Raw genomic sequence first — 14,473 nt, forward strand, 5'->3', positions numbered from 1 at the left:
TTGATTGTTGCTGATCTAGATTTTTGGCATGTTTGGAGAGGGTCTTTCATTTTGACATCTACCCTTCCAGCCAGTTCTAATTTGAATACCTTGTCTAGTTTTAAACTTAAGCTCTTTGGGGCAGAAACTGCCCTTTTTTGTACATCTACTTCTATTATTTATTTTACTACTTCCCCATATTCATTGTATTCACATTCACCACAAAAATATGTTCATTCATCCAAATTCTCAGCACTGGAGGTTGTCAAGAGGCATGTGCACATACACACCATCTTTCATCTTAATGTGCCTGTCTTTGATAGCTAAACATGTGGGGTTTGTTTTAATCATATGGAAACACTGCAATAGCAGTAATCTCTCATCAGGAGCTGCATAAATGTCCAGGCATGTGTGATGTAGATAATTCACGATAGAGGAGTATAAACTATAGGCCTCTGCAGTCCAATGTGTTAAATGACATTTCATAAACTAAAATGAAGCCATTCATCCTTAGAAGAAATGACAGCAAACCAGCTCTTTTGGGGCCTGATTCTTCACCTGGCATAGTAAACAGTGGGCACATCTACACGTGCGCTTTAAGGCACAGTAGCCTATTTTACTGCACACTAAAGCATCACACAAAATACCATGCAGTTACATTAATGCAGAGTAAAATAAACTCCTGAGCATTAAGCACCACATAAACAACGTGTGCTTTCAGTATAAGGCAGCCTAATGCGCATGTATTTAGTACCTCACATTGGAGGTACTAAATTTAATCCACATTAGGAAAAGCACATTAATGCATATGTAGACACACCCAGTGTTCACTATAAGAGTTTTGTCATTGACTTAGATGGGAGGAGAACTGTGTCTTTGTAAACTTTCTGCACTTTGCTAACATTGATGATTAAGTTCCCTAACCCCTGCAAGGTAGGTGAGCATTGTCACAGAAAGGTGATGCACGTTTCTTAAGGGGCTTGTTAGCTAAAGTGACTGATAAATAAGAGTCGTGTAGGTTAGACAGACTAGTGAATATAGGCCACACAGCAAGTTTGTGGGAGAGTTAGGCAGAGAACCCAGGTGACCTGACTTAGTCCTCTGCTCTAACTACTAGCTACAGGCAGCAAAGAGTCTTCAAAATTACCCATATTTACTATTTTAGCAGTATAATTATAGGTACTGAATAAATTCATTAGGAAGGCTGTAGGGGGAATTATCCCCTGTAAACCTTATGGTTCAAATTAGGTTTACATTCATTCAGCCCCATTGAAGTCCATGGCCTTGCATCACGTATCTTAGAACAGGGGGTTGTTTGGTATCTAGATACCAAACAAAAAGCCATGCAGCTGGTCCCTGGTGTCATTTATTTTGGGGATTATGGTATTTTATAGCTTTTACTGCCAATACGAATGCCCTGGGAAGCAGCATACATTAACTAACATTATACTGACAACCACTGCACCTTCATAATCTGTGTGTGTGTGATATGTGTGAGCGGGTGCTATAGTATATATATTCCATCCAGGAAGAGCACACACCAACTGCTGAAACTCCCTTAGCCTGACGAAGGGTTTTTGAACCCAAAAGCTTGCTTAATAACTATTCTCCAACTATTTGGGTTGATCTAGTAAAAGATATCAGATTCACCCAAGGAACCTTGTCTGCCTATGTCCTTAGACCAACACGGCTACAACCTACACCCCTGCATAGTATATATATATATGTATCACACATAATTAAAGAGAGGGTCTCTATATAAAAAGGACAGAACATTTTCAGGAGATGACAAACAACAGCTATGGGATCCCGTTAGGCTTGGTGCTGCTCTTATTGAATTCAGGGGTAATGGAAAGACAGGTTTGACCTTGTCCATCATACTGTAGGAGGTCCCAATCCCTGTTTACTAACCAGATGGCTCAGGTACGCAGCAAACTCCTACTGCGGGGAGAGGGGGAGCTCAGCACAAACCAGCGGCACTACCCCAGGGACAAATCTAGCCATACCAGTCCATACCATGCTCTGCTGTGGCTACATGTGTCCAAAGTCTCACTATGGGGAGACTTCATGAATCATCCTGTGTTTCATGAGATGCCTGCACCAGATACCTGCCAGCCAGTGCTCATTTATATCCCAGTGTCCCTTTCATCAGAGAGAAGTGGTTTGGGAACCCCTGGTCTGATGCAAATTCAGGTCATTATACCCTGCCAGTCTATATTTTCCTATTGGCCTCAGTTGGATCAAGGGGGATTCTTTGCTCCCTGAGCCAAGCTGTTGTGCAGCATTGCTATATTGCACCCCAGAGGTGGCTGCATTTCAGAGGTGGGTGCATAGTGCTGGTAGAGAGCTCTAGGATCCTGCCTGGGGGAAAGTGCTGTGCGAATGCAAGATCTTTGTTGACTGCAGTGTTCAGATTTCAGGAGAAAAGATATAAGGGAAAATGCAGTCAACATCTCCTCCCACTTCATTCCACATCTAAAATCTCCCTTAGGCAAAGTTCAGATCCGGATTTCAAGCCCCCTGTTTGGGGTCATTTAAAATCCCAGGCTTTGGGTCAACCCACTAGAAAGGTAACGGTCATTTGCCAGATGCAGAACGGGATCCCATATGAGATATCAAAAATACCCACATATTAGGTCTTTTTGGAGTTTTGGTTTGGAGCCATCTTGTTTTCACCAGTTGTCCCCAAATCAGCATTTCATTTGCAGCCTGCTTCATACAGATGAACCAAAAAAAAAAGGGAGGAGCGAAACTTTAAGAAGTGGAGCCAGCTGCATCAAGCCCTTGCCTTTTGGCAGCACAGTTCTCACTAAAACCAAAGGCAGGAGCTTCACAAGGGTCTTATTTCAAAAACATAACATTGTTTTACCAGATCCCAGTCTATCCTTGCACGGCCTCAGTTTCCCACACAGCAGCAATACGTGAGAGTCATACAATCAGCCCGGTTTCCTGTACACCCATGTGGCAACAGAATTGTAAAAGTTGACAGTTCAGCAGTTTTGTAGATTGTACAAAAAAAGCAATGAGATTTTAGATCCTGGTACAATTCAGCAGCCTGCAACCCATCAGAAGCCATGTTAGTCTAATTAAGATTGTACCCCATTAAATTAGAGCACAGCTTGTATTGCCTGGGATGGAAGAAGTATTGAGACCTCTGTTTTTTAACCCACTCAAGCTAGTGCTGCCGGCTGCCTACGCATAAGACTCTTGCCAGTGCCATAACATTAGGCTACATGGTCAGATCAGGTTCAGGCTCCAGCCCGCTACGGCCCTGGAGGCAAGAAGGCTCCTAGTCTGCAACCACAAACTGATTCCAGGTATAAACACCTCGAGCCTTGTCACTCTGTCGCACCCTGGACAAAAAAACTCAGGGTTTTCACTCAAGCTGCCTTTGTGGATTGTCAACCCCTACCATTTCACACCGCAGCCAGACAGGGCCATTAGCCCAATCAACATCTCCAAATCTTTGCTCCTGCTTCATCTGCCACACTTTACCCCAGGCAGGATTTTTGTTACAGGGGTGATCACAGGGACTTGCTGGAAACCTTAAAGGAACTTAATCTCAGCAAACTATACTCAAGGTTATGGGAGGGTGGGGGAGGGATTTCCATGAAGAACAAACAGGAAAAGTAGTGGAGTTGTGGAGCCTGGCGAGTTTTTTTCTGAGCTGTAGAAGGAAAAATTTGAATGACAATAGTTCCTTTGTTAAAGGGCACCTGCGGTCAGGAGAGAGACTAGGTAAAGCAGCACCTTTCCTTGAGTACAAGTTCTGCGAGAGATGAAACTCTAGGGCTTATTTGCACGAAAATGCACGTGAATTCACTAGAACGGGGGAAGTTAAATGAGTTAAAGCCATGAAACCTGCGTGGGGACGCGTTCCAAAGTACTGGGGTCCAGTTTCACTGCAACTTAATGCTCCTTCAAGGGGTTTTTTGATATAGGCTAAGGAGTGAATTTAAATAGCTACGCAGGCAGAAGTCCCACGTGAACACTTTTTTCTGGTACTAGTGCGACATGCTTTCGTTTAGCTACCCCAGTTGCAAGCAACATAAACTGAAGCAAGAAGGCAAGTCTTCCACTAAAATACGAATGCCCAGCAGAAATGTGGGAAGCACCGTTCCTGCACACACGTGAAACCGGTACAGCTTTCCCATATAAGCAGGGACAAGATGAAATCAAGACCAACTCTGGACAAGGAGGGTTCGGGTATAATTATCCCATCAAACGTCTGGCAGAGCCTTTGCCTGGCTATTTAACATCATTCTTGAGAGTAGGATAGAAAAGGTGCAAGACGGATCAGTCCTCCCCTGGCTGGGAGCTGGACTAGCAGACCAACATCACTATGACATGACTAATACCATAGGTCATTTCCATCTCTAGGGCCTGCCAAACGAATGGAGAGTATCTGTCAGACCTGCTACCTGTGCATTTCGGAGTCAGGCCAGCTTCATTCAGACCTCTCGGCAAAGCTGTGGGGGAGCAGGCTGGATTATTATACACATTGCCAGATATCAGACGTGGCAGGGTGGCCCTGGGGGGGACTGAGCACAGGGCTGGGAGCCAGGTGCTCCTGTCTCCTGGATCTGTGCCATGAACTCAGCAAGGTAAAGAACTTCTGCACTCTGTGCCTCAGTTTCTCCCTCTGGAAAACAGAAGTGATGGCCCTTTTCCTTTCCCATATCAACCTTTACACAGCCTTTGGTAAGCTGCGAGTGCCCAGAGCTCAGCATTACTGTCTCATTCTGCAGCAGGCCAAGGGGACCCAGCTGGCTTTTCACATCCCAGGCACTTGCTGGCAGCTAGAAAAATCATCTCTGGGCTTGTAAACTGAGCCGAAATTTGCTCGGGAAGCAGCTGGGGGAGAGATATGGGACCCCGCGGTGTCATTTTTACAGGCAATCCTGCTGTAACAGCAGAAGGAAACGGTGATCCCCAGCCAGAGAGAGACGCTCCAGCCTGGCCGGGATCTGGGTGTATTTCCCTTTGCAAAGGGGCGTTTGGGGGCTTGGGGGTTTCTGCGGTTAGGCCTGTAGCAAGGCTGGCCCCTTCCCCTCTCTCCCATTACTACAGGGCATGGAATGAATTAATTCCTCCGCCCCTCGTCTTCTCCCACCCCTTTGCGTCCATGGCTGTAACAGGAGCCTGCCCAGCCCGGGAGGCGGTGCCCCTAGCTCCTGACTGGAGGAGCCGGAGAGAAAGGACGAGCTCTGTAGGCATTGGAAGGGACTGGGATGATTGATGGTTTGGGCTGTTTTGTCAAGGGGAGAGGAGAGGAGAAGAAGGGGGGAAAGAAGTCTGTGCAACCCTTCAGCAGCACAGAGGCGAGGAGCTTGCCTGGCCTGGCCTGACCGCGTGCTTCTTTTCAGTTCTCCTCCTTTCCTCTCCATTGATTTGTTTTTTCCCTTTCTCTTTCTCTTTCTCTCTCTCTCTCTTTTTTTTTTTTAAACTCTTCTTCCAGGGAGAGGCTAGTGGTTAAACCTGGAGCTGGATGGATGGGTATGGGGAGAGGGGCAGGAGCCACAGCCCTGGGATTCTTCCACATCCTCCCTGTCTTTCTCTGCATCTTCCCTTCAGGTAAGGAGCAGCCCCTCGGCGTCGAGACTTCCCTCGCCGTGCAGCCGGAGCCCCCCCGGCCGCGGGCCTGGCTCTCTCTCCAGCAGTTTGGCACATGGTTTAATGTGGCAGCGTTTCTCCTATTCTTTGTCTGCCAGGGTGGCCCCCACGGGCTCCCTCGAGCAGGGGGGTGAGGAGGAGCGAGCCCAGCGGGTGCACTGCTCCAGGCAGGCCTCTGCAGAAGGGAGACTAGGACCCTTGACATGTGCCAGGTGCCAGAGGCTGCCCATCAGCGGGATGCACCGGGTGCAGTGGGGTCTGGTGCCTGGCACGTCCCCTTGGCTCTGTGCTGGAGGGCACACCTCTTGGCCTGGCTTCAGGCACCGGCTCGTGCAGCGGTCTTATAGGGAGGGGGTTCAAGTACCGCATGCCTGCTCCCCTTCTCCGCTGTGTGCCCACGGTACGTGGGGTGGCACCCGTTTAAACGGGGAGTCACACACCAGTGAATCCAGCTGGGCCCAGTCGGCTCAGGGTGGAAGGGGCCAGCTCCAAACACGCTGCCTCCTTTCCCAAGTCGCTTTGGCTTGTCCTTGCCGTGGGCTTGTAGCCCTGCCTGTCTCCTCCCTCCTGCCATTGTCCAGGTAGAAAACTTCAGGTTCTTGGGTGGGAAGCGGTGGCTCCCGTCTGCCCGTGCAAAGCAAATGGTGAGATTGCAACCAAATGGCAGGGCCAGCGTCTGATCTCCCTTGCCAAGCCTCCCCCCCCGCAGTCCCTCGCCCGGCTCATGCCCACAGCCACTTGCAGCTCTTCCTAATCTTTCTGTTTGATAACAGTTCAGGGCCACCCCCTCCCCTGCACCTTCTCCCAGTTTGTTTGGCTTGTGTCAGAAAACAGGAGAGAGCTGCAGAAGTACAGCTGAAAATGCCATCTGGTTCCAATGAATCCCCCATAGTTTTTCACAATGTTTTTTGGCTGATCTCTGCCTGCAAATTCCTTCGAGCCCTGAGTGCTTGTTTTTGTTGGGGGAGGGGGAAGCAGCTCCACAGAGGCGGGCTTGTTCCTTCCAAAACTCTCCAGTTTCTTTACCTCTTTTTTTTTTTTTTTTTTTTTTAGATGGGGGGGTGGTGGAAATGGAGCAAGAGAGAGAGAAACCCTTAGGTTAAATCTGCCAGTTTGCTTTATTTGGAGGTGGGGGGGATTACTTTCTATAAAACTCTTCCCTTGTTGATCGCAGGTTACAAATACATGGGCAGCCCAGGGCTATGGAAAGACTCCCACATGCAATAAATAAATATATAATGCATTACCCCCGTCCTCCCCGCCGCCACTACCACCTCCCTTAAGCCTCAACGCAGGAAAATAAACCTTTTGAGCGAAACGTTGGCACCGGCGCTGGTTTGGGGCTTTCTTTGCCCTGTGCAAACGGGCAGGCAGAGATCTGCATTGCTGGGAGCTTTTGATCAGAGCTGATGCCTGTTGCCTGACATCTTCGCCCAGCGTTGGGGCTGAGTTTGGTGTGCAAGAAGGAGCCTGCTTGGTTTGCTTGTTTGTACCAAGGGCTTTTTTTTTTCTTTTCTTATTCTCTCCCCCCCCCCCCCGCTGTTATATCCGTTGCAAGGAACTAGCAAAACAGGGCGATCCAGGGAAATTGTGGGCAGCGTGCAGGGGGTCTTGGGCACCAGGGTGGAGAACGCTCCCTGTTCCTGTACCTTGCTCTGCATTTTAATAGGGGTCCAGGAAGGGGGGGGGGAGGTAAGGGGGCCTCTGCACCTGGGTGTCTCCCCCTGCTTCTGCCTCCTGTAAGCATCTCAGCAGCACGTTGTAAAGAGGTGGCATAACCCTGCTGCAGTCTTAAAACTGCTCCTGAGAGTTATAGTAGAGCCCAGCCCAACAGAGTGCTCTGTGTGCGAGCCTAGTGCCCCGCCAGGTCCGACTCCTCGGCCCTGTATTTATTTTTCCCTTTTTATAAGACTTCAGCCCTGGTGCAGCTCTGCTGTCCTGCTGCTTTGACACTTGACGGCTGCACGGGGGTGACTTTTGGTTTGCACGGGTGAGGGCCCGGACCTTTGCTTCTCCTCTCGGCTCCCCCTGCCCAGCTCGGGGGTAAGTAACCTTGCTGAATGCACTGGAGAAAGCTGAAAGGGCGCTTGGGGAAGAGGGACCAAATCCAGGCATTTGCACTAAGCAGACCTTCTGTGGAGGAGACCAGGGGCCAGATTTTCCAAGGGTCACACAGCGGGGTCAGATTCCTAAGAGGATTCAGTGTCCAGCTGTTCCCGGCCGTGATCCTCAGCACCTACTGAGCTCAGCTCTCCTGAAAGTCCACCCGCCTACTTCAGGGGCTCAGTGGAGCTGTGCTCCTTGGAAAGCCTGTCCTTGGGAGTTGTGCCTGAGACTTCAGGGGTTGTCCCCTGCTCCCAAAGTCCACTTCTGCATCTAGATGGGAGAAGATCCAGTTCCTCTTTGAGACTCTTGACCCCCTTTCTCCAAGGAGTGGGCATTTATGCCTCCAATCCATCCAGGCAATGAGGCTGATTCCAGATAAGGATCCAGGTTTATCAGATAGGTTGATAAATGGCTTTTGTCTCTTAGCTGCAGCAAGGGATGTGATCTCAGCACTAAGCTGAAACTGAGAAGGGGGGCTTAGAGGTTGTTAAAACAACACCTTCTCCACTCTTAAAGTGACAGCCCGTGGAGCGTTCTGGGTCGTGGGGAGACAGGGCAAAGCGGTGGCGGTGGAGAGGGGCTGCTAGGGGAGAGAAGAAGGAAGGGATTCAAATGCAATCCTGGAAATATTTTGTCTTTGCGGATTTCTTCTCCTGCTGAAGCTGGTCGGTTAGTTAGAGCGGGGAGTTGTGTGTGCTTGCCCATCTCAGGGGAAGGGGAGCTCAAAGGAGGTGCCTTGTTTTTAATGCATGTGATGTGGATTGCTGCTTTTTTTTTCCCCCACAGAAATTGCCTCTCTTTGATTCCCAGCCCCTGGCAAATAGGAGCTGGGAGCTGTTACTGGGAAAGTTGGGTTTATAATATCAGCAGCTGAGGTTTCTTCTTCTCTGTGGCCTCAACAGCTGCAGGGAGTCAGGCGTGCACATAAAAGTGATCACAGAGCGGTGCAGCCATAAAACTTCCTAACCTGGGGGCTTGCTTGGTTTCTGCACCAACCTGCTGCCTCCGAAGGGGGGCAAGCCACAGCGACGATGAGTTTGGGGTCTCACAACTGAGCCCCTAATAGACACACTGCTTGAAACAAAGCTCTCCTTGGGTTGGTAGCGTGCTTTTGGCATTCTCCTCGGCTGAGGCTCCACGCTGGGAGAGTCGGGGTGTTGCTGCGGGTCCGAACAGGCTCAGTGCAGAGCGGAGATCAGGACCGAGGTGCTTTGGCAAAGCCGAGCGGGTGTCAAGTATCAGAAGAGCAGAGGATGCCATAAGATTGGCGTTATGTTGCTTAGCTGTTTGAAGGCAGGGTGACTAATCTACCTGGCTTTGCTGTTTGACAGAGCTGGGGCAAGGGTCAACCCTGGACTAACAGAAGGTCCTTCAAGCCAGGGCTGAAGGGTATTAGCAGAGCAGGTGGGGAGCCAAATATTGAAAGAGAAACCGGAGATGGAGGTGCAAGGACCAAGAGGACTGGAAGAACAGGCAGCACCGCATATCAGGAGCGATGCGTGCTGGCAGAGAGGGCAAGGTTTGGGGTGGGGAGCATTGCCAGTAGAGGAGGAGTTGCATTGGCAAAGCCCTGCTCTAGCATCACACAGTGCTACGAGTCCTTTTTCTAATTGAGGACTAAATTCCCACATAAACATTTTCTTTAAAGGCATCGAGACCTGCAGTTGGCCGCTCTCATAATTAAGAGCAGGAACCCCATAGCAATGACATTTTTGGCATGAGCTGCAGTGGGGGTTTCAGCTGGAGCCTGAGGATTTCTTTGCACTGGAGAGGTGCAGCTTTGCTCGCAGGATCATGGCTCCACCAGCTGACATTTCTGTAGTGAGGGGGAAAATTGAATTATGTCCAATTGCCAAACCAGATGCCATCCCCACGATGAAGTCATACGCCTCTTACGGCAAAAGAACAAGCTGGCTCCCTATGCGCAGGCAGCCCGCGAAGCGCAGACTGAGCCGCTCTGTCTCGCGTCCTGGGCATGGCTGTGTGGAGCTGCAGTTGGGCGGAAAAATGTTGGACCCTCTCTTCTAGCTCGTTCCTCGTGGCAGATGGTCCCTTGGGCTGAGAGAGGAGCTAAAGGCCCTGACTTGATCCCATGGGAATCAGTGGGAGTTTTTAATTCATGGGCCCTAATTCCTCTATGGGATCAAGGCAGACAATGCGCTTCACTTGTGTCCTGACTGTTTTGCAGAACAACCTGCCCAGGAGGCGGTCGGTGGGAGTCTGAAGCGTAGCTTGGTTTCCTAAGCTTTTCCCTTCAGTCTTTGAGGCCGTAGAGAGCTTGGTGGCTCAGCTCCTGAGAAACCCAGCTCTTGCCGGAGCGGTGGAAATCGTGTGATGCACCCTGGATTCAATTCCTGGGGCGTGTGGCAGGGTGTCCATGATAGTGGTCCCCCGCACTGTCCACAACGATATGACAGGGCATAGGGGCAGAGCACAAAGCCCATCTCCCTTTGCTGGGGCGAGATGAGGGTATGGAGGGGAGGGAGTATTACAGAGTCACGGGAAGCCTTGATTTGGTATTTTCCATTTAAAATCTCACTGACTCTATTACATTTAGACTTTGCGACTTGAGACTGCATCAAGCTACACATCTGAAAATTAAGAAATAAGCCAGTGAATGTCTATAAGCCACTAGTTTTGGAAGGATGTCTGGTTTTTGCCTGTGACTTCCATTGCACCTCTAGTCAGGGCAAATTAGGCTTGCATCAGGCTGGGTGCAGCAGCGGTAGGAGTTGGGTACAGGAGGGAGGCAGGTGTCTGGGAACAGAGCTGTTCCCACCCGGCTCAGTCTCCAGGACAAATGGAGACGAGACTGTTTGGGGAGCTGTGGGGGTGTGGGTGCACTTGTGTGCCTTTTCCATAGGTGGTGCGGGGCTCTGGCAGACATCTGTGAAAGGCAGGCAGCTGGCGATCCACACCCTGTGCAGAAATCAGCGCCTCCGACTGGGACGTTGCAATTCTTGGCAGGCTTTTAATTGTCTGTATTTGCCTCGTTCGGATTTATGTGCTCCAGGCTCTTCTCTGTCTCGTCGTTTTGTGTCTCGTTTAGCTCAGGCTTGGAAGGGCTGACATCGCACAAGAACGCAGTTGCGCTGATTCTTCCTAGAGAAAGCGCACGCGTGTAGGCCTGAAGTGCTTTCCCTTACCACCCTTCACGGCACGGTCTTGTCCCCGTCCTCGCACAAAGTGTTGGAAGGCCGAGCGCCCTGCTTGTCCGTGCCCTAAATGCAACCGGAGGGAGCCCTGGGCAAAATGCTGCCCATGTGAAACAGGTGGCTTTGCTCTGAGCCCATCCCAGCGGTTCCCTAGGCTTGGGGATGGAGAGACGCCCACTATCAGCAACCCTGAAATCCCATGTAAGAGATGACAAGCAAAGGCAACGGAGGCTGCAGAACATGCCTCAGTTCACAGGCCGCTGTCAAAACCTAGCCCAAAGGCCCGCTAGGCTGGTGTGGAGGATGCTGAGCCTTGCGGTCATAGCACGGGGTGACGAGTCGGGAGCACTCCAGGCCTCAGGCATAAATTGGGCCTGTTCTGCACCCTTATAAAAGCACTTGAAGTCCTCGGCTTATGAGAAGACCCCGACTCATCCCACCCCTGCTAAGACGTGGGCTCAGGATTTTGCATCCCTGGCCGCTGATTGCCAGCCATTGGCCTAGGTGTGCATTACAAAGGGGAGCAGGCTCCTCAGAAGCTCTTACAGATGTGGAGACTGAGGCCCCTAGACTCGCCCGCAGTCCCACAGGGAGCGAGCGGAAGGGCCTCCCGAACACCAGCTCGGCCCTGTAGCCGCAGGATCGGGCTGCCTCCGTCTAGTTGCAAGCTGCGCTGGCAGCTGTGCCAAGAGGAGCGCTGAACCCTGAACTCGAGTCTGAAGAAGGCTGAGCGTGGAGGAGGGGCTGAGCCGCGTCCCTGCAATTTCAGATGGAAATGCCTCGGCCCTTTTTCAGCCTGCTTAACGATCTCGCTGTGAGCTTTGAAGTTCACCTTTTCAAGCGCGGTCTGTAATTCCTGGAGCAGCATCTCGCACGGGGTGGGGAGGGACAGTCCAGGGGCCCAGTTGAAAGCTGCAGGCCTTTGATTGATGGCTCCCTCCGCTACAGCCGGCGCTTCCCTTTGGCAGGGAAGGGGCTGAGGTGAGCGCTTCCCTTGGCTGCCGAAGAAATACTTGCTAGGACCCTGTGGGAAGGGAGGTTGGCAAAGAAGAGGAGAAGCATTTGCTTCCTTGCAAGGCATTCTGGGTTCATGGAAAGCTGATTCTCTGCGCAAAAAAAGCTGACTAAGTGACAAGAACAATCAAGGGCTATTTTAGCAGCATCTCTCCGGGTTGATCTGCTGGCTTGGGGATTTTTGTGCTGCGAGAGGAGGAGACGAGACGTAGGGGGTGACTGAGCTCTGTACTGGGGACAAAAGGACCCCCCTGAGGTCAGCCCAGGGACTGGCTGTGTGATGCACGGTGGAACTAGGAAAGACCACTCAAGTGGTTTTGCTCCATCTCCCTTTTGTTTTCTTTTGACTTAAGGAAACACCTTGAAAAAAAGCCTTCCCCATCTGCTGCAGCTCATTCCTGGGCAGGGCCGTGGGTGGATTAAACAAAGGAGGTGACACGGATTAAATTCTGCTGTTTCATAGGCGTAAACTGGGAATAACTCCCATCCAAGGGCCTTTCACCTTGAACTCAATGCATTCCTCCCAATTTACACCCAGGTGATACTGTGCATGATCCAGCTCATAACAACCCAAAGTGTCCCCGTCCAAAATGCTACCCGCTCCCCCCTAAAAGGAGCACGGCCACTTTAAGACCATAGGGTTTATTTCCCCCCTTTAGTCCCCTCTCCCCCGCCCCAGTTCAGTGCAACTGAAACCTGATCTAATCCCTTTGCACATGGGTAATTTATTGGTCTATTGGGCTTTTCTTGATGGCAAATTGCATTGTCTTTCTTCCTGGGTTGAGGCTTTGGAGCAGTTTGCTGCATTCCTGCAGCTCCTTTCTCAGGGCTGATCTTTCACACCCCCTCTGAGCACAGTCACATCAGTTTTATTGGGCCTCTTTGTTATGCAAACAAGGCAATAATAATCAGGCTATTATTCTGCAAGATTGTGCTTGATTAACAGTTCAAAGGAGGTCGCTGGAAGAAACCGAATGCTGCCATGATGCACAAATCCTTTCACACTGCCTGGGTCAGATGGCCACTGAGCTCTTCCTCGGGGCTTGGCTCCCTTCCCCTTCTCCTGTTGAAACATAGTTGGACTCAATTCAAAGGAACGCCATCAATCAGTCAAGCTGGTGGGACTGGAGCATTCTGTTTTCCCTCTCCCCACCACAGAGTCACGGCCTTATATTTCTCTGCCTTGTGACAGGACGCAGGTTCCCAACCATGGAAGTGGCCCACAGGGCACAGCATCAGTGCTTCCCCCCCCTCCTGGTCCCCATCTCCACTCTGGGACATGGAGTAGATGCAACCCCCCAAACAGGTACTCACTTGCACACTGGAGGGAACTTCTGATGATTCAGGCACACAACAGAAACACAGCACGAGATTTATTACGGTCGAGGTTGAAGTACGGTATTACTTACATGTTTCCATAGTCCCGGACCCAGCCTTTTCCTTCTGCCCACAGACACAAAGTCTCTTCTCCCCACCCTTTAAGCCCTCAGCCCTTAAAGGCACTGATGAAAGACATCCAGCTTTTCATTCCTGCTTCCAAGCTGAGATCTAGGCAGCAGGGCTCGGCGATTCGTGTGGCAGGATGACCGTGCTGGTTCTGAGATGAAGGTTTAATGCAGGGAATCTCTGGAAATCATCCGCTTGGTTCCTCTTTGCATTCTTGGGGAATTGGCTCTGTTTTGTGGCTGCAAAGAGCAGCATTGTGTTTCCTCACTGCATGTGTGCACACCTGTGTGGGTAGGAAAAGCTGTCTGCGGAAGAGCTGAGCACCTGCAAAACCAGTTGAAGCCACTGGGATCTGCACGGTGTTCAGCACCACTCATTTCTAAGTATAAGGATAGTTGCATTTATTCAGATCGCCTAAATAATTGTGTGTTTAGGAGCTTTGTCTTAGGTAGTAAGAATACTTGTATTACGCCCTCTAAGAAATCTTGTACTGTGCATATGACTCACACAACACATATATTCTCTCTCTCTCATGCACACACACACACACACACACACACACACACACACTTGGAAAGGAGCAAGATGATTTATTTATAGCATGTGGGGATGATGGAAGTTTATCAGTGACTCAGAAGGATGTTAAACAGTGATTTCCAATGATAAACATTTTTAAACTAGCAGGCCCAGGTAGTGTACACCCAAGAGTACTTAAAGAGTTGGCTAAGGTCTTTGGCTGACTGGTGTTAATTTTGAATAGCTCTTAAACTACTGAAAAAATCCCAGAAGACTGCTGATATTCAAAAAAAGGGAACTAGCATGATTTGGGTTACTATAGTATAGCTAGCCTCATATCGGTCATGGGAAAGATATTGGAAAAGTTGATGCAGAATTCAACAGAGAAAGATTGAATTGCTGGGAACAGGACTAAAACTGTCAATAGAGTTTTATGAAAAATAGGTCTTGCCAAGCAAACTTGATTTCACTCTGATGAGATTGCACGTTTGGTCAATATATGTAACTGTGCGTGCAACCGACTTAGACGTTTGTCAGACTTTTGGCTTAGTGCTGTACAACATTGTGATGAAAAAGCCAGCATTATGTGAGAGCAAGAAAGCGCGTGCTGAGTGGATTAAAAGCTGAGTAACTGACAGATCTCA

At 50.0% G+C, this 14,473-nt stretch overlaps 1 protein-coding gene across 1 annotated transcript in view; it reads left to right on the forward strand.

The window, feature by feature from the left end:
- The window catches only part of RGMA (repulsive guidance molecule BMP co-receptor a), a 34,959-nt gene that overhangs the window by 4,399 nt on the left and 16,087 nt on the right, over positions 1–14,473 (forward strand). The window contains exon 2 of the mRNA XM_006265405.4: positions 5,438–5,553. Within this exon, the coding sequence (XP_006265467.1) occupies positions 5,438–5,553 (116 nt within the window). The remainder of the gene's footprint in view (positions 1–5,437; positions 5,554–14,473) is intronic.

This window comes from Alligator mississippiensis, chromosome 11, assembly GCF_030867095.1.
Source record: "Alligator mississippiensis isolate rAllMis1 chromosome 11, rAllMis1, whole genome shotgun sequence".
In the NCBI taxonomy this organism is placed as follows: domain Eukaryota; kingdom Metazoa; phylum Chordata; order Crocodylia; family Alligatoridae; genus Alligator; species Alligator mississippiensis.